The sequence below is a fragment of the Octodon degus genome, unplaced genomic scaffold (genome assembly GCF_000260255.1).
Source record: "Octodon degus isolate 3935 unplaced genomic scaffold, OctDeg1.0 scaffold00039, whole genome shotgun sequence".
NCBI classification, from domain to species: Eukaryota; Metazoa; Chordata; class Mammalia; order Rodentia; family Octodontidae; genus Octodon; species Octodon degus.
Genome location: NW_004524615.1, coordinates 3,325,260 through 3,344,622, shown reverse-complemented (window position 1 = coordinate 3,344,622; position 19,363 = coordinate 3,325,260). Strand labels below are relative to the sequence as shown.

The following is a 19,363-nucleotide window of genomic DNA, read 5'->3' as shown; positions in this document are numbered from 1 at the left end:
AACACAGAAAAGTCAGTTAGCATTGTTCGGTTAGCCAACAATGCGTGCGCCATGGGTGCGGTTCATGGAAACAGCAGGCTGGGCGGGGGTTGGCGGCTGTGTCGAGTAAGAGTGTCTGTCTGTGACCAGGTCTCTTACTTGTCGTGATCCTGGGGAATGTCCAGAGAGCCTGCAGCTTTGCGGGTCTCCCCGAGCTGTACAAGGGCTCTGCACTGCCCCCCGCGCAGAGGCGGATGGCGTGAGGGCCGCGCGGGGGCGGGCAGGCCGAGGGCGCGGCCGCGGGTCCCGACGATGGGTGCAGTGACCCCGTTCTGCTGTTCCAGGTTGTTTCCAGCTATGCAGCGCCTTCCGAGCCCGTGAGATGGAAATCGACCAGTGCCTGCTGGAGTCGCTTCCTCTGGGCCAGCGGCAGCGGCTGGTGAGGCGCATGCGCTGCGAGCAGCTCAAGGCCTACTACGACCGCGAGAAGGCGCTGCAGAGGCAGGAGGGTTTCCTGAAGAAGCTCCGGCATGGCAGGAGCCCGAGGGTCCGGTTCGGCCTGGCGGACGTGCTGCAGGACGCCATCGTCCACCACGATGACAAGGAAGGTGCGTCAGGGCCGGCGTGCCAGCTCCCCTGCCTGGGGTGCTGCGGAGAGCGGGGAGGTGGGAAATCACGGCGAGACTCTGGGCTTCCAGCTGCCCGAGCTGATCCAGAAAACGTGCTCCTTCCAGAGAATATCCCTGGAAACCCCAAGTCTAGTAAATAATCAGGAAAAAGTGGAAGTTTTGCTGAAATTCTTATAGTTTGCTTTATAAGGTTTTACCCATCTGAAAAACAAGTGATTTTCTCTCACATTATTCAAATTGCTGATGAAATTTCTTCACAGTGAAATTGCTTCTGTAGATGGCATTTCTGGCTGTGGCCCTCCTTACAGCACCTGTGAGCTCCGACTCGGAGACCCTTCGTGCTGAAGGCAGCGCCTTCCACATGCCCAGGACCAGAGTCACTGCGCCAGAAACAAAAGAACTGCTTCTGTCCGTGCCTTCCTCTAATCGCTCAATAGTCTCGGTCGCACACTAGATCTGTGGCCCATTTTGGGTGGAACTTTATGTGGCTTGAGGGAGGGCGTGCTCTGTGCCTTCCGTCAGCCTTCCCAGCACCCTCTATTTCAGAGGCTGGCCTTTCCTGAGGCCTTGGGACAGGCTCTTACCCAAATCACTGGGTGCAAGGCATTTCTGGGGATTCTGTTCTGTTCTGTCCCATCCGTTCCATTCTGGTCCGTCCGTCCGTCCGGCACCACCCTGTTGGTCGATGTGTCTGATTTTTTGCTCGCCTGCGCTCGCTGTCCTGTGCTGTCATGGGTGGTGGAGTCCGATGTCTCGCTGCCTCCGGCCTTGCTGCCTTGCAGACTACCGACTCTGAGCCTTACATTTGGCTGACTTAGCAAGGTGTTAGATATCTCTCAAAATGCACACTACAAATTTGAGTCCTGTTCAGGAAGACTCATTCCTGTCTCTCAGCAGTTCCTGCATATGAACTTTCCTGATCTTGTTCTCAGCAGAGTCTACTTTCCCAAGTTCCCGCATAAGCAAACTATCTCAGCTCTGGGTATAAATGAAGATGCCTTCAAAGAAACCAATACAAGTTAATGGGCCGTGATTGACTTTAAAACCGATAGTTCAATTAATCTGAAATAGACATTCTTCACAAGACATTAACCACACTTTACACTCTGAAGAGCTCTGAGACAGATTTTTGTTTTTGTAGCTCATTTAGTGTCAGAACTCGCTCTGACCTATTTACATTTTTTACCCGGAAAAAATCATTAAGAAAATCATAAATTTCCTAAGATGTGTGTCTCCCAGCTTTTACCATAGAATGTGAGACTGTCTGTGAAAATGGATGGCTCACTTTGCACAGTAACAGTCACAGGAAGACACAAGTAGTTCTCTGGGTTTTTTGAAAACTGTTCAGAAATTTTATTGGCACTTACTGGAGCACACAGGGACTCTGCTGGCTGTGGCCGGTCTCCACGCAAACAGCGCATCTCAGCTCACACCTTCCTCTCCTCCCCACCCTTCTCCTCCTTGGGCCCTTCCCACCTCAAGAAATCTACCCGTTTCCTTCTGTTTTGCTCTGCAATGCATTTGACCTTTGGGTTTCTTGTGTAAGAAACCGTGTGGTACTCAAGCTGTGCATCTGATTTACTTCCCTGAGAGCTGGTCTCACGTGCATTCCTTTTCCTACAAGTGACTGCTTTGTGCTGGCGTCTGGGAGTGCGGCGGGGCCTCCTGGGGCGTCCGTGCTGCCTGCAGTGCTGGCTGGGTGCTGAGCAGTTCCAGGAGGTGTGCTGAGTACCAAGCAGGGCGAGTGCAGGGCAGTGAGTCACCAGCAGTGGCTAGCGTGCTCGCTGGCTACCAGAAAGTGGAGGGTGCTGGGACAAAACCTTCCTGACAAATTATGGGGAGTACCAAGTGTGCTGGGTCCCACAGCAGTGGTGTGTGGAGGGAGATGGCCTTGAGAGGGCAGGGCAGGGCAGGGCAGGGCAGGGCAGGGCAGGGCAGGGCAGGGCAGGGGCGGGTGTGTTGCATGGCTCTGAAGTGTCATCCAACCCTGCCTCTCACCCTGGGGCGTCTGGCGTCCTAGCCCGTGCCACATCCCCTGGAGGCTGCCCAGAAATCACTGGGGGTTCTGCTTCCTGTCTGCATATTTCAGCTAAGGGCTGCTTGCCCTAGGACTCTGGATCCTGGTGAGGGCAGGGACACAGTGGCGGGCTCACAGCTCCTCTAGTGACATCCCTCATCCCCAGAGAGCATCAAGACGTGAAACTCTCATCACAGAAGCTCAAACGAGGATGCAGGTCTGTGTGCTTAAGCACTGTATTGATTTAAAAGCAGCGAAACACGGAAGTATGTGAGTAAAGTTGTGAAATCTCTTGTGCAAAATGTCTGCAGAAAGCACAAGAAATGTCTGTGAGGGTTAAAAAGAAATTAAGGGTAATAAACTCAGAGATGCAGGAGTATCCCGACGACTGACCAGGCAGCATGTTTGTCCTGTGATCTGACTTCACCCTCGTGAGCAGCTGTACAGCTGTGGAGCTCTGCTGTCAGAGAGCAGGCGAGATTGAGTGTCAGCTGCAGAGTCCTCCCCTCAGGAGAGAAACAGAAGAAAACAGGAGAGAAGGGAGGACGGGGCGGCTGCAAAGCCGGGCACTAGTACTGCAGCCCAGCGAGGCTTACACTGCAGGATTCAGAGGGCAGGCAGGGGGCACGTGTGCCCACGAGGGTGGCTGTGTGATGGAGGTGGGTGGCAGCTGAGGGATCTCCTGCTGGTACAGCAGCTCCCAGAGATAGGGCCTTGGCTTCCAGGTGGCAGGGAGGGCAGGTGTGTCAGGCAGTGTTTTGCTAGAGAGACAGATTTAACATAAGATGTACAAACATAAGAAATCACAAGATTGGCTTATGACGGTCAGCAGAGTCGGATGAGGAAGCGTGCAGTGGGCGTCTGCACCCTGGAGACCGAGGGTTCAGCCCAAGGTCCACAGCTCACTGCAGGGCCCTGTGGGAGCTGGTATCAGGCCGGTGGATCTGTGGAAGGAGGCTGAAGAGTCTTCCCAGGAAGACTGAAGGATCAAGGTGGAGATGGAAAAGCCGGGAGGTGACGTCCAAGCTGAAGGCCAGTACTGGAGCTCTTCCAAAGACCAGAAGCGAGTCCATCCTGCCTCACCTCCTCTGTATACATCTGGTCGGTGAGCCATTGCAGGCTGGGACCTCCACGCCCTCGGGTGGAATTGCCGTGCCCACTTAGGAGAGGGTCTGAGCTTCTTAAATTGGCACAATCCACCAACCATTACAGGGGGGAAGAGGGGAGCAGGCAGGAAGAGAAGCAAGTGGTAGGAGACAGCGCAGACCAGACCAGAAAGCCACAAGCCAGGATAGCACTTACAGGACAGATGAGGCGTGAGACAGGAGAGCTAGAAGGAGGGCTCAGGTCGGACCCCGAAGCTTTATAGTCTCTCTAGGCTTGTCTGTATTACTAAGTTTCCTGTTATAAGCTTTACTCTTAGCTTTTAGAACAGTTTGGCCTCAATTACCTTTACCAAATTGATCCAGCGCACCCAGAGACTGGTTGGAGAAATACTCAAGCTTGCCAGGAGGTGCTCAACATTGCTTGCCAAACTGAAACCTCCGTTGCTGCCCTGGGCTGGCACACGGTTCGTTAACTCATATTTGTATGCGCAGGACGTGAATGTGTGTGTGGTGGGCAGCAGGTTGTTCATATGTGAGCAAAGGTGCCAAGGGCCTTAGCTGAAGCGAGCAGCCATGTTGGACTTTTCCATTGGAAAGAAGCAAATAATAGGTTTAATTTAACTAATCAATGATTTGCCTTCAGTTGAAGAAAATTGGTTTTTACATACAAGTTTGTGGAGTGGTGATGTGCAGAGAGAGAGGGCTGAGAATACAGTCCCACCTTTTTCCCGTGCAGTAACCAGTGTAAGGTAACCAAAGGGACAGAAGAAGCAGAAGGGCCAGACACATGGTGCGCTCTGGAAGGCACAGTCAGTGTGCGCCCGGGGTGCTCTACATGTCTGCACAGTGGTCTGCAGTAAGCCTTCACCATACGCTCTGTACACACTGTGCACCTCCCCGTGCACTGTGTGCACACTGTGCACCTCCCCGTACGCTCCGTGCACACTGTGCACCTCCCCGTGCACTCCATACACACCGTGCACCTCCCCGTGCACTGTGTGCACACCGTGCACCTCCCCGTGCACTGTGTGCACACCGTGTACCTCCCCGTGCACTGTGTGCACACTGTGCACCTCCCTTTACACTCCATACACACCGTGCACCTCCCCATACGCTCCATACACACCGTGCACCTTCCCATATGCTCCGTACACACTGTGTACCTCCCTGTGCACTGTGTGCACACCGTGCACCTCCCCGTATGCTCTGTACACACTGTGCACTGTGCACCTCCCCGTGCACTGTGTGCACACCATGTACCTCCCCGTAGGCTCCGTACACACCGTGCACCTCCCCGTACACTCCGTACACACTGTGCACCTCCCCATAGGCTCCGTACACACCGTGCACCTCCCCGTACACTGTGTACATACTGTGCACCTCCCCGTACACTGTGTACATACTGTGCACCTCCCTGTACACTCTCCTATTTATTCCTCATGACACAAACACCATAGAAAACGTCATGAAGACGCTGGAGGAGATGCCCTCAGGAAGGGCTCCTGTGAATGTCCTCACTCCCATGAGTGCTGGAACAGAGCTTTCGATGGAAGCAAAGGTCACAGACACTGTAGATGTCCCACTTTCCATGCTCATGAGTGGAATAAATGAGTCTCATGTGTGTAGACACTGTGTGGTCTCCCCAGTGTAAGAACCTAAAAGAGTAAGACTCAAAATGTACAATAGATATCGTGAAATGGGAAGAAACTCTTCAAGAGGAAGATGAAGCTGGAATGCGACATAGGAGAAAAGAAAGGAAAATTTAAAAAATTATGATAGTTAAGATAATTAGATTACTAATTGCTATTAGTTCATTGATAAGAAAGGTTTATGCCTACATCATTTTATCAATTCTTCATGCCTACATCTTATAAGCCACTGCTTTGAAGATAACAAAATGCAATATGCTGATCATTCTTACTCTTCTACTATCTTGCTTTGTAATGTTATATCATTGTTTTTATTGGTTTTTTTCTTTTCTTTAAAATAAAATATCAAATGATCAAGAAACAACTGAGTGACTCAACAGAGTGTTTGAATTTCTTATGACATTAAAACTTTACATGCATGAGTACAGTGTGAAAAATAAAATATGCGTCTGTATCTCAGTCAGTGTAGGCTGCTATATAGACACAGAGTGAGTGGCTGGCAAGCACGAGGTCCGGGGGCCTGGCTGCACGTGGCCCGGGCTTGCTGCACGTGGCCCGGGCTTGCTGCACGTGACCTGGACTTGCTGCGCCTCCGTGGAGTCGAAGGAGGCTCTGGAACCTGTCTCTGCTGAAGGCCACTGCTTCCGTCATGGGAGAACACATCAGAGCTTCACTTAAGTTCAGTTGCCTACTAAGGCCCAGCTCTTAATACCACTCACTGGCTTGGGGTTAAAACTTCGGTATATGGAGTTGGGGGAGAAACACATTCTTCATCCCTCAGCGTACGTTTATTCAGTCTGTAGATCTGACCAAAGTATAAAATAATGGAGCTCTAACTAGCTGTGTATGTCTGTCTCTACCCCTCTGGCTGGCTGGCAGCATTATCTTCTGAATCACTTGTGTGCTTTGGGTATACTCCCCTCACTACTTATTTTCCTCATGGTATTGGAGGGAAAATACAAACTTCTTGCAATCTAATAAATTGTTTTGGAAAGCCAGGCAATGTCTGTAAAGGCATTTTAGCCTTCCTAGCATGTGTCTAGTTCATTCCAGAAATGTGTTCAGGGCAAGTTTCCATTTAAGCATAGCAGCGATGTTTTCATTTAACATTACACTGCTACGGTGGTTGGATGTACATCTCCAGGCAACGGAGAAGCCAAACACTATTGTCACAAAAGAGGAAAAAAGCCTCTCCACTGAAATGATGGTGCAAATCACACAGATTATGTATTTGTGTAAATGAATTTATTCGTTGCCTATTTAAAAGCACCCATTGTCAAGCTGAGTAGAAAGAATCAGATGTCCTCTTTCGAAGGACAGAATCTGTGGTGTTATATATGCTAAGATTTGTAACATATCATTTAAAAAGAATCCAGAATTTTTAAAATCTGTGAGCGTAGCACCTTAGAAGTTCACTTGAGTGCCTTCGGTGCTTGGCCGTCGTCTCCTGGGGCTGCTGGGGGCGTGGTTGCAGTCCCTCGTGTTCATGCGCTGCATCGGCCTCCACGTGCTGACTCTCCCTCTGCAAGGAAAATCCCCGCGTACTCTCAGGCTGCTCCTTCAACTCCGATCACACTGCTTAGAAGCAAAAGAGAGACAGAAATAGGTGCGAGTCGGCGAGGTAAGGAGACAGACAAGCTTGCAGAAGTAAGTCCCACTGCACTTGCCCTCGCAGGCGTCCATCGTTTCTGCTACCTCGTATGATGTGTTTTCACGAAAGGTAATTACAAGTGCGCAGTTCTCTGCCACGTCGCTGGGGCAGTTCACTCTGATCAAGCTGTTGTGATTCGGGCTGTTCAATCCTCCTAAGAGGCACAGGCAGTGTTCCCCGCTCTCTAGATGAGTGTTGGAAGAAGGAATAGCTACTGCAGGGCTGCCCAGATTTGAAGTTGAGAGACTGTCCTTTACCGACGACATCACACCGTCTCTCGAGGTGATGCCAGGTGGTAACCTGGCAAAGCCATGAACGCTGGCCGCTGCTTTGCCTGTGCTGCCCTTCGGGCCCAGTCTTCCTGGCTCTGGTTGAGCTCCCTGCCTGGGAAGGAGCCTGATGCGCGTCTGTCAGGGAAGCCCCCGATGGCAGTGGAAGCGTTCTTTCTGCTCCGGGTTTTTCTTCTCTTCCAGCAACCTTACCTTTCTGACTTACCAGGTCCACGTGGAATGCCGACCCCCATCTTCTTCCCAGTGGAAATTCCCTCTTTGACTCTTGCCTTTAGCCAGTGCTTCCATCTCTCCTCTGGGCTTTCAGGACAGAAATCTTGAAGTCATTTTGACTTCGGTGCTAGTTGGAATAATGCTTCTACCCTCTGTGCTACCGGAAATATCACCTGGAGTCGTGCGGAATCCTCTAAATCTGTTCTGAGAGTATGTAGACGTTCAACGTACATTGGGCGGCTTGTTCAGAGACAGGCTGGGCGTGTTCCGAGCACACTGCAGGACTGAGTGTTCTGTGCTCTGTTCTACCCGTAAAGCTGAACTGTAGTTCAGAGAACAAATTTCATGTATATGTTCAGTGTGTTATGCACAAAAAACAAAACGAGACTGCCTGTTAACCTAACGCACGATGACTTAGCTATACTGGTGTGATCTCTGTTGTTGTGCAAAATGACCGAAGCTGGGTAGTAGTTTTATTCTTTTTTAATTCATTTTAATGAGAAAAAAAGATAAAATAGCAATGAAACAATTTCAAAGACAGGTTGCTAGTACAGTTGCAGTAATTAATACATTAAGCTGGGCAGTTTTAAAAACAAAAGTTTTAGTGTCAAGATCAGGTGACCTCACCATTTTAGCTTCCATTGAGGACCTAGTGCCAGCTGACACCACCATGGAGGTGACATCGTGGGAGCGGAAGACTGAGGGACTGAGGACGCAGACTTGGAGGTCTCATAGTGACCTGCTTCTGTGGGACTAACGAACCAGTGACCCTGGGCACTGCATGGGCCTTTCCAATGGCGGCATCTCCGATGACCCTGCCCCCTCTGGGCCTCTCCACCTCTGCTGTACCGCGGGGGAAGAGGGCACTCAGCTGCCAGCACTGAGGTACAGCTGGCAGGACAGCCTCAAGTTGTGTCCAACCCAGAGCATCTGCCCAGCCCTTTTCTTACAGTGGCTGGATTGTCACAGGAATCAGGAGTCTGAAGTGTTTAGTGACCAGGCACAGTTAATACTCTAAATGTCTTACTAAAACTTAGCACTGGCGTGTAAATGACAAAGGCACCCACATGATGTTTCTCTGGTGAAATCTAATTATTGCTTTTCAAGGCTGTGGATCAGGGGCCTCTGCCCACAGTGGTGCAGAAGGACTGGTACCCAGAGCAGCTCCTCCCCCTCCCTGCCTTCCACAGCCAGCTGCACCAATGCCCGTCAGCAAGTGTGACTGCCGAGTAACACACTGAGGTGGACTCCTATAGAAAGCAGAGCCCGGTGCTTGCATGGTGGCCATGTGGGCTGGCAAGGTCCCCCCTCCAGCTCTGTGTGCTCATAGAGCATGGTGGTGAGTGATAGGTACTCCACAGGATGCACGGCTTTGGTTGTCACAATCCAGAGTTTGCATTTGACGTGCAATGAATGCAGACCTTCTGACAAAGAGCTGGACTTGCTGTGAACATCTCTTACATTTTTTTGAGTTTTAAAACAAATGGAAAGCATCATCCTGCCTTGAAGGAAGGAACTTGGGGAAGGCCATTCCCAGTGAGAGGACAACGCGGCTCACTGCTGTCTGCGTTCAGATTGGAGGAGAGGGCTGCTTCACCCTGTCTCTTGTGCTGCTCCTAGAACAAGGCTGATGTTCAGTCCTCAAGAAGAGAAGCTGTGAGCCTGCCCTTTGCTCTGCTTTAGCCAGGATGGGGAGGATACGGGGGCAAGGGGCTGTGGATGCTACGAGGAACCAGGGGCAGCAGCCAGGCTTCTGTCACCAGCCAGGCCCAGGTCGCCATCATCTGCATATAGGCGTGTGAGGCAGCTCACGGGAGAGCAAAGGTAGCCGCCCAGGCAGGCTGGAATTTCTCCTCGCTGTGTTCATTCGTGGACAATGCTTTCCATTAATGAGCAACAGCTGTTAGATAATTGCAGGTGTCCAATTGTAAAACATAAAAGCAAAAAGTTAGACATTAATTACATTGAAATTCTGAAGGCTCCTGGAGGAAATTGGTGTATACTTAGTACTTCGCCGATACCAAACTCCTACTTCCTGAGATGGAGTCACCACTTTACCTGCCTGCTTGGTCATCACAAGTGTGCTGGGTGTGCGCATCACTGAGACAAGAGAAAAGCTGTGCTTTCTCAGCATTTACGTCCTGCATGGAAGGAAGTACTGTCCAGTTTTTAGAAATGTGCTCCTTTTGAAAGGAGACACCACACCCTCCTTGGAGGATGAAGCTGCAGCCGGCCTGTCTTGGCAAAGTCGAGAATGTGGTGTAAGGAAGGCAGCCTGAGCCCAGCAACAAGCCAGAGGGGAGCAGTGCCGTCAGCAGTGGTGTCTGTACCCAACTCTGGGCTTGATTCCACGTGACTCTTAGGAGCACTGTGTCCCTGACCAGGGATAGCCTGGGCCTTCTGCAAGTGTCGTGGGTTATATGGAGCCCTTGAAAAGGACAAAAGCAAGAGTAACAAAGCAGTGGATGGAATCTGGCCCTGCATGGCCTTGCCAAATGGACTCTGAGAAGCCCTGGGTAGAAAGCAGTCTCTTTCTGTCCCCAAGCATTCATGGTGCCGTCTCACTGGAGTCTCAGGCTGTTTCTGTGGCACTTAAGAGAACTGAGGATAGCACAGTTCGTGTGTCTCTTCTCTCCCCAGCCTGGGTCCTCTTCTCTGCCTCCTGTAATAAGTCTCTGACTCAAATGAAATTGTGAAAAAGAAAACACGGAAAAATGTGGTGATGGAGGGGAGAGGAGCTACTGGCTAGTTCTGAGTAAATGGTGTTTACTTTTTTGTTGATTTTTTCAATCAAATGGAATTGCTTAATTAAAAAAAAATATCCTTCTCCTAAAAAAAACAAAGCATCGTGGAAGCGTGCTCCTGCAGGAGTGGCTATGAGGACTAGTGAGATAACGTTCACAGAGGGCTTCAGGGGACATATCGGATGCCACCGCTAGCTACCTGAGAAGGACACGGAGGTCAGAGAGGACCAGAGCGGCACAGAGCAGCTCCTGACCTGCTGGCACTTGCTGCAGCCGCACTCACCAGGGCTGTGAACGCATGCTCGGCCTTTGGACTTCACTGCAAGGCATAATGGGTTTGCACCGCAATGACAGAGGGAAAAGCTGGGGGCAGGCGCACAAGTTCCAGGACTGAGGGTCACCATGAGAGAATGGCCAACAGGAACAGGGACTGCACTGAAAGGGACACGTCATGTTGTAAGTGGCACTGAGAAGCTCTGCATCCATTCTCTCCCACTATGCCAGTGCACCGCTCGTTCCCTTCACACTTGCTGTCGCCGTCTTGTTTAGTCCCCAGCACGATCCTACCAGGTGCGGGGCTGGGTCACACGGTGCCCTCCAAAGTCTGTGTTCACCTGGAGCTCGTGAATATAACATTTGGAGATGAGAGTCCATGCAGAGTAACCAAGCACGGGCTCGCGGGAGGTCATCCTGGACCAGGGTGGATGTTGGCCCAACGATGTCATACTCATAAAAATGGGAGGATGTGCACATATAGCCTGGTCACAGAGGCAGAAATGGAATGATACAGCCATGTGACAGCCCCCAGAACCTGGGAGAGGCCTCAGCTGGGTTTCCCCTCAGAGTTCCCCTGGGTGTGACCCTGCTTGCACTTGGCATCAGACCTCCGACTCCCTGCACTGGGCGAGCGTGCACAGACTGGGCTTCATGGCGCCACTCTGCAGTAACCCTAGGAGACAAATCCAGGCCCGCATGCATCCACTCTGGCTTACAGGGTAGAGCAGGTTCGAGGAAGTCTCACAAAAGCCAAGTCTAGACTGTGTTCTGACACCTTGGTAGCATGGCAGTATGACACCAGGGGTGACCGGAGCTGCTCACAGGCTCCAGGTTTGCAGAAGAGGAGACGCGAGTGCCCGTCTCTGTTGCATGGGGGCCAGAAGCCTCGGAGCCACTTGCTGCTTCTCTGCCAGCGTTGCCATGGGACACAGACCGTTCAGGGATGGGGCAGAGCTAGCTGCCAGCTAAGGTTGTCAGGAAGGCTGGCAGCATCCACATGCCCTGTCCCTCTGTCCCACTTATGGGGGCACTTGGTGTCTCACAGCCACACCTCAGGTGCTGCCCAGGGGGCAGTGGTGGGCAGGTGCAGGGCTGGGGCTCTGTCCTCAGGGCCACGGCTGCTACGACGTGCATCGTGGCTGCTGCCAGCACCTCCAGCCTGCCCGTGTGATGTGCCCAGATGCCCCTCTTTGTCTTGCCTCAGCCTTCCCCTGCTCCTCCCCATTGGCCCTGCCACCCTCCTGCTATGTCCCACCACACATGTCTGCTGAGATTACCCTTCTGCATGCAGCCTGGGGGAGCAGGAGGGCTATCTGAAGGGGTCAGGCATGTCTCCTTTGCACTGTCCCCATGATGAGCCCAGAGCAGCATTCTGGAGCAGAATGTGCTGGGCAAGCCTGGGGTCCTGTTCCCTCCCATGAACGCCATGGGGAGAGAAGGGGGCAGGAGAAAATGCGCCTCTGCCTGGGGAGGTGTGCACTGCGGTTCCCAGGACAGCTCTTCCTTCCTCACTGCTGTGGGCACTGCATCCTCCCTGAGCATCCCTCTTTGAGAGCAGCTTCCTCCATCTCCATCCCCTCCAGACCTCTTTCCCCTCCCTAGCAGCTCAGAGCTTCCAGCGAGACCAAGGCAGCCTTGCCCTGCTGTCCATGGTGCTGATTCCTGGTCTCAGGTCCACATAAATCCTGGACTCATGTTGGGACCAGGATGGACCCCAGCTGACCCCTGTCAAGGTGCTGGGGCGCCCAGCCAGGGAGACCCTCGGGACAAGAGGGAAGTGGGGGCAAACACAAAGGCAGAAGGGCACCTTCTTCAGCACGACGCCTCCGTGGAATTTCTCCTCCATCCCTAGCGTGGAGATGGCGTACGTGTCAGACAGGATTCTCCAGGGAATGGGAACCCACAGGGCACACCCACACACACACTTCTGCACACCTCACACACACGTAGCTGCACCTCTGTGCAAACGTAAATTTTAACCCAATCTTTTCATATCCTAGAGAAAGGGGAGGAACATCCTGGGGTCAGTTTTTCTAGTAAAATATCGTCTCTTAATTTCAGTAACTCACCACCTCTGTCAGCTCCTTGCTCAGCATGATGGTTCCTTAGTGTCACTGCCCCCACTGAGGGCGATGTGTGATAAGGATTAATGACAGAACATGGAACCTGTAATTTCCAGCTCTCTGCATGCTTTTGATTAAACTGAAAGTGGAAAAAAAAAAAAAAAAAAAAGCAGGCAGCTTGTTTCCCTGAATGAGTGCCACAGCTGACGTCTCGGATCCATCAGGCTTCAGGCAGCATAGCCAGGAGAGGCATAGACCTGGGTTTCCTCATTCACTGTACATACAACAGGCTATGGAAGAAGAAAAACGTGACTGTTAATTTTCATAGGAAAAGGCACAATCTGTCATGGGCCAGGCTGCTGCTTAAGCAGCAGCAGCGCACTCTGGAGATCGTATGTGCCTTTGGCAGCATGTGCTGGAGAGAAGTGTTTTACAGGGAGGATGTAAATGGGCCATTTATAAGATGAGGGAAGCGTTTAGCATGCTCAGGAGAGGGCAGGACAGTATGTCAGCAGCATTCTGCCTAAGCGTTCTCGGTGCACAGGAGCTCCTAGAAGCAGGCATTCTAAGGGTCCTTGGTAAATTGCATTGTCCCCAACGCTGAACCTGGCCTAGACACCGCTGGCCTCCTCCTTCCCAGTGTGCTTCGAAGCAGCTCCATGAGGTCCACAGCACAGAATCCTTTTCCAGGCAAAGAAGCCTTCATGTTTTCCAGAGCCAGCAAAAAGCACAGCAGAGCCCCTGCCATCGTTTCCACAGGCCCTGCCCACCTTCTCTCCCTCGAGGCATTGGCTGGCACTGCTGTCTTTTTTCTGCCTGTCCCCAAAGCCCTCCTTTGGGCTTTCTCCCAGTGGCTCCACAAGACCTCTCAGGAAAAGGACTGCCTGTGGCCCAGTTCCAGGGCTGTTTTCAGTCCTTCTCATGTCCACGGAGCCCGGGCACCGCCACGGTCACTCACGACTGGCTTTCACTGGTCTTTGCACTGGGCCAGCTCTCCCTGGCTCCTCGTTGCCCTTGCTAGTTCTTCCTTCTCTTTCAGCTGTGGAAGATTCTTCTTAAGGCTCGCGTTCAAACCATACAGTGTCCGTGTCAGTCGGCAGGGCCGAAATGGCAGCACAACGCAGATTGTCCATGGCCACCACAGAGGCTGGGGGTCCCAATCCAGGAGTCGCCAGGGCTGCTCCAGAGGCCTTGTCCCTGGATGGCAGCAGCCCCTGTGCACTGTGTCCTCGTGAGGCCACCTCTGTGCGCGTGAAGGCCCGATACCTCTCTCTCCTCTTAGAGGGGCCTCAGGCATGTTGGACGGGGCGTCTACTCCGACGACATCTTACAACTTTCAGTTTCCTATTTGAAGTTCCTGTCCCTATGACAGTCACCTTGGGATCAGGGCTTGTGACAGTGGCAGTGAAGGGTCAGCCTAACTGAATTTGGGATCTACCCAGTCATTGGCAAAGCACACTTCAGGGGGGTCCATGGAGGGGTGGCTTTGGAATCCCTGTCTGCTGCTCACCCCTCTCTGTGCCAACACTGTCCTCTGCTTTGCTTCCTGGCCACAATGACCTCAGCACCTCCACCCTTCTATTCCCTTCTACAATGCCCCTGCCTTGGATAAGCTGGCTGCGGACTGACTCTCCTGCGCCTGCGAACCAAGTTAAGGCCCTCCTGCTTTAAGTTGTGGGTATCTGACCAAGACAGCGTTTCCATAGATGAATTGAGGTGGAACAGCTCACTCCATAGAAGTCTGTGGAAGTCTTTGGAGGACTTCTCCAGCTCTCCCTCTGCTATATTGTATCCCAGAGTAGACTTCAAATTGCACATACTCCAGGACCTCCCCCTTTCATCAATGACTCCACACTTCCCTGTAGAGTCACCTTCGATCCTGTCCTCTTAGGGTGGATGTTGGAACCTCTTTCCTCAGTCATCACAGGAGTCGCAGCTGAGGCCCTGTGCAGGGTTCCTGTGAAGGAGGCCTGGGTCTCAGGTGGGCTTGGTCTTGCAGGAACAGCTTCTGTCCTGGAGGGTGGGCTGTTGTGAGAACAGGCCTGGCCTCCTCAGCCCCTTCCCCTGCCTCACGTGTGCCTGCTCTGTGCACCCAGGCCTCTGTGGTGCTGTCCTCCGTAACACCTGCAGTGGGGGCCGAAGGATGGGGCCGCCCAGCCTTGGACTTTCAGCCTCCAAATCTGTGAGCTAAATAAATCTCCATTCTTTCTAGAGAGCCCAACCTCAGGTACCCTCTTTCAGTGACAGAAAGCAGGCCAAGCCAGGTCCTGAGCCTGCTGTGCTCTATCCCACCTGCCATCTGCTTTCTGGTGGGCAGAGTGACCCCTCGGACTCGTATTTATTTCTCTGCTTGTACCTTTATGGGCTCCTGGCTCATGCAGAGCGGCCTCTGGGCCCCGGCCTTGGGGCACGACTTTGTTCTGCTCACTGCAGCTAGGCTGTTGACTTCTTCGCCCTGGCTTCCTCTCACGCACTCCTGAGATGCTCTGTCTTCCCACCTGTCCTTCTCTGTGCGGGAGGCGGTGACAGCATACCCTAGGCAGCTGGTCGTAAGCTGCTCCCGTCACACTGTAGATCACTGTTCAGAATACAGCGCTAGGGGAGGCCACACTCAGGCCGCAGCGCAGCCTTTCCTCAGCCGTACCAAGGTGCTCAGGCCCAGGGCCCCAGCACTCTTCTATGCAGAGTCTGCATGGCTTGTCCATTCCCCGTGCTCTCCTCTTGGCTCCAGCCTCACCTGATCTGAGAAGCTCCTCCAACTGCTGCGTGCACCCAGCACTTCCTCTCTCCACGCAGGTGCATCACTGATGTCACTGCAGTTGTCCCCAACAGCAATCCCTTGTCTGTCGCTTTGTCTGTTTGTCTGTGTCCGCTGGTGGAATGAGGCCCACTCAGTGAAGCTTTCGCTGCCTCTCTCCTATTCTGGAGCAAAGTTTTGCAGAAGCAGCCAATCAGTAATGTCGCTCAGCACATAAATGAGTCTGTGCAGCTGCTTCCTGTTTCGAGCTGCACCTGGATCCCGGGTTCTCCCCGGCATGACTCAGGTGAGGCCACCGTGATTTCTAGCCTGTGTGACTACACCTGTGGCTGGTGGCTCTTCCAAGGTAGTGACTTCTCCTCATGGGAGCTGGTTGGGCCTGCTGAATGAGAACATTTGGGAGGGTCTGGAAGGATTGGCTTCAGAGTGGCTTCGGATGACAGCGCAATCTCCAGCCCCAGTGGGCTCCCGAGCCCTCAGCCCACGTGGCGTTTACCACATGACCTTTCAGCTCTGCTGGAATGCGCCATCGAGAGGGCAGAGGCCGTCAGTGCAGGTGGTCTGAGGGACAGTGATGAACAGAAAACCTCACCCCCTCTCCAGTGCCCTTTGCATGTGTGTTGAGAAACAGGACATCAGGGACATTGTCAGGCCTGGCGCAGCAGGAGTTTCCTGGGCCCCTGCACTTCCCTTTTTTCTCCTCACTTGTGTCACAAAATAGCTAAATTCTCACTTTGCGAGGTGCGAAGCAAGTGGCAAGTCCTTCAGGAAGCTTCCTTGATTTTTTTCAGCTGGAAGATTTCTCCTCTGCATTCCCTCTGGCATTTCATCCATAGATCTAGAATTCACTCAGCTATAACTACCTTATAATATGACTCTCAATAAAATGCCCAGCTCTTCCTGCCATAAGCATCTCAGGGGTAGGATTATGCCCTGAGTCATCTCAGCCTCAGCCCAAGTTGCTGGCGTGTGGTGGGCTCCTGCAGGACGCCTCCTTGGCCTCTGCCTCCCGAAACTGTGATAGCCCGCAGCTCTGGCAGTGGAGGACCCTCTGATTGATGCAGCTATTTGTGAACTCAGGAAAAAAAAACTTTACAAATAAATACCATGGGAAGCATTTGCAAGCAAGAAATCTGTGTCTGATAAATGAGCCACTCACTGTAGAGCTGGTACAAGACAGAAGGCACTGTGCCTCCCGCCAACCCCGCTGTGTGACCCAGAAGCTGGTGCTGAACACCCTGAGGCCACGTGGACTTGAAGACTGCCTCTGCCTCCTTCTCAATTGAAACCGACTTTATATAAATACAGAACTACCCTCTTGTTCTAATAAAATGCACATCACAAACACAATTTTGTGTCCAATTTGGGTTTCTGTAGGACAAGACTTGAGTTCAACCTGAGGGCCAGAGAAGCCTGTTCCTTCTGTGGCTTCCAGTTTCATGAAGGTTGCCTGAGAGGGGGAATTCTGCAGAAGTGAGGAGCCCGTGCCTCGGCAGGAGCCCAGGCGGGGAGGAGCCGCAGGGAGCGCTACAGCACAAGGGGTGTGGGCTTGGACTCTTCACGTCTCGGGGAGCCTCTGCCAGGCTGGGTCTGCTGGAAAGCCACGGCACTGCAGAAGCAGCGGTGCGCAGTCTCAGCCTCTGATTCCTGACTTGGCGTTCCCGTCCCCTCGGCATGCCCTGGGTGGTAAGAGCAGCTTTTGCTCTATGAGATGGTTCTTGGTGGCCTGTGCATAGAGGCTGGGCCCCAGAAAGACCAAATCTTTAGAAACCTGATGTTTCAGCTGCACCATGATCCTCTCTGGGATGGCTGAGGGTCTGGAGATTCGGCAAATCATTTCAGTGTCCCCACAGATGAAGCCAAATAGAAAGTCCCAGAGGCTACAATTTGGGGCAGTCTTGTCATATGTGTGCCATCCCTGAAGCTTCCATGAACAGAAACACACAGTCTGAAGCAACAGGTGCAGGAGGCCTGCCAGAAGGAGGCTGCTGCCTTGTGGGAGGCACGCGTGGGGCAGTTCAGCTTGGGGACTGGTTCGTTTTACCATCCAGAATAGGTCCTGGGACAAAGTACATCAGGACCCAGGGCGGAAATGCCACTGCCCCAGGGCAAGGTCAGTCCTGGGGCCGAGGCAGTGATTAAGGCCTGCCCCAGGCTAGGTCATGGGTGTGCTCCAGGGGGCCTCTCTGCTCCCCGCCACCCTTCTTGTACTGTTCCTCTGCACCCTGCTTCCTGGATGCCTGCAATCCAGCAGCTTCCCTCCATGCCCTTCCACTGTGCCCCTGCCACCTTCCAGCCAGTGAACCACAAGCAGAACCTTCCAGAATGGGGAGCCAGGCCAGCTCTCCTCTCTGGATGTCAGTATTTCATTCCAGCAACAGAAAAGCTGCTTGCCGTGAGAGGAAGCAGCACCAAGACTGAGGCTGCTGCCCTGTGGCAGGCTCTTGTGGGCAGAGCCACCGGACCATCTGAGGCCTGCGGCCTGTCGGGAGTGGCGCAGCATAGTCTCCACCCACAGTGAGCCCATCTGGTCAGGATGCGCCCCGATGTATACAAGAAGGCCGAAGGCAGCCCCGTGTGAGGAAAGTTTCATGCGCTCAGTGCATGCTGCCTTGGGATATGGAAGGGGCTGGGAGAACGAAGTGAATTTGTGCACTCTCACGTTTCTTCTGGGTAATAATAGTAACTGTGGCTTAGATAACACGAATATAAATATGGATGCTCTCGCACACGAGCATGCCTGCCCCGCCATCCTGTAAGGTACCACATGCATTGGACATGTGTGCCAGCGAGTGGCTGTTGGAGAAGCCTTCTTCCGTCACTGTGTGCTGTCCCCTAGTTGGGGCACCCATTAGACCTGTCTTCTATCCTTTGGTTCTCCTGTTCTGTGTCTTACATTTCTCTCTCTCTCTCTCTCTCTCTCTCTCTCTCTCTCTCTCTCTCTCTCTCTTTATATTTTTTAGGGAAGGATCTACAGGGTGTTCAGGGTCTCACTACTAGATCAGACTCAGTGATCTACCTGTTTACAGCCTCCCAAGAACTGGGATTACAGGCACACACCACCATGCCCAGTCTCAATTGCTGTCTCAGCACACCGTGGGGGAGGGGCTGGCACAGCAGGCCTGGGGGTCCAACCCCAGTCCCCTGCACCTGCTTGCAGGTGCTTTAATCCATTGAGCTATTTGGTTGGCCCTTTTTCCATCTATCTCATTGTCCCTGGTGTCATCACAGCCCCTCTGTTCTGCAGGGATGTCGTAGGTTGTCTGTGTTTAGTTTACTGCTTAATCCCTTAGTCTCCTCATGCGCTGCCCAGCATGACAGTCAGCTGTTGTCTCAACTGTAGCTTCCAAAGTATTAAGAGCTTTAAAGTTGCTAAGTATTTTTGATTCAATAAAAAAATTACTATGTTCCTCTTGGCTAGGGGCTTATCCATGGTTTCTTATATATAGAAAAAGTAGGTGCATTTTTATTATATGTTCTTTTTCCATCAATGTGGACAGAAGATTATGATCAAAAATATTTTTTTGATAATTTGAAAATATAAAGTCCCAGTCCCCCAACAGAAATGAAAGGTTTTTAGAAGAAAAAAGTTAAAAATATTGTAAGGTATGAAATGCAGTCTCTTTCTCTCAGTCTCAGGAACTAACTTCCGAGTGCAGCAGAGCAGAGCGTGAGGTGCTGAGGAGCAGCCTGTGGCCGAAGCTCTGAATGCCCAGGAGAGCCACTGCTCTGGAGGGATTCTTCACACTCCCGGAAGTCTCAGATAGTATTCAAGAAGTGGGGTGGGGAGTAATGGCCACTGTGGGACAAAGAGCAGACTCGTGCCACTTGGATGACTTAAGTAGAAGGGGAGATTTGGTAGGCTGTCTAGTAGTTCTCTCCACAGCCCCTGAGTGCTCCAGCTGAGGGCTTTGCTGAGTTTCCGTGGTTGGGTATGAGCTGCAGTGCCACTGTGTGAGCCACCAAGCCTGGGGTTGCTAAGGGACAG

General features: G+C 52.4%; 1 protein-coding gene across 1 annotated transcript in view; it reads left to right on the top strand.

The window, feature by feature from the left end:
* Window positions 1-329: 329 nt before the first annotated feature.
* Myo16 (myosin XVI) overlaps window positions 330-19,363 on the top strand; it is a 416,963-nt gene continuing 397,929 nt past the window's right edge. Inside the window, exon 1 of the mRNA XM_023715200.1 lies at window positions 330-587. Coding sequence (XP_023570968.1) covers window positions 362-587 — 226 coding nt within the window. The 5' untranslated portion in view covers window positions 330-361. The remainder of the gene's footprint in view (window positions 588-19,363) is intronic.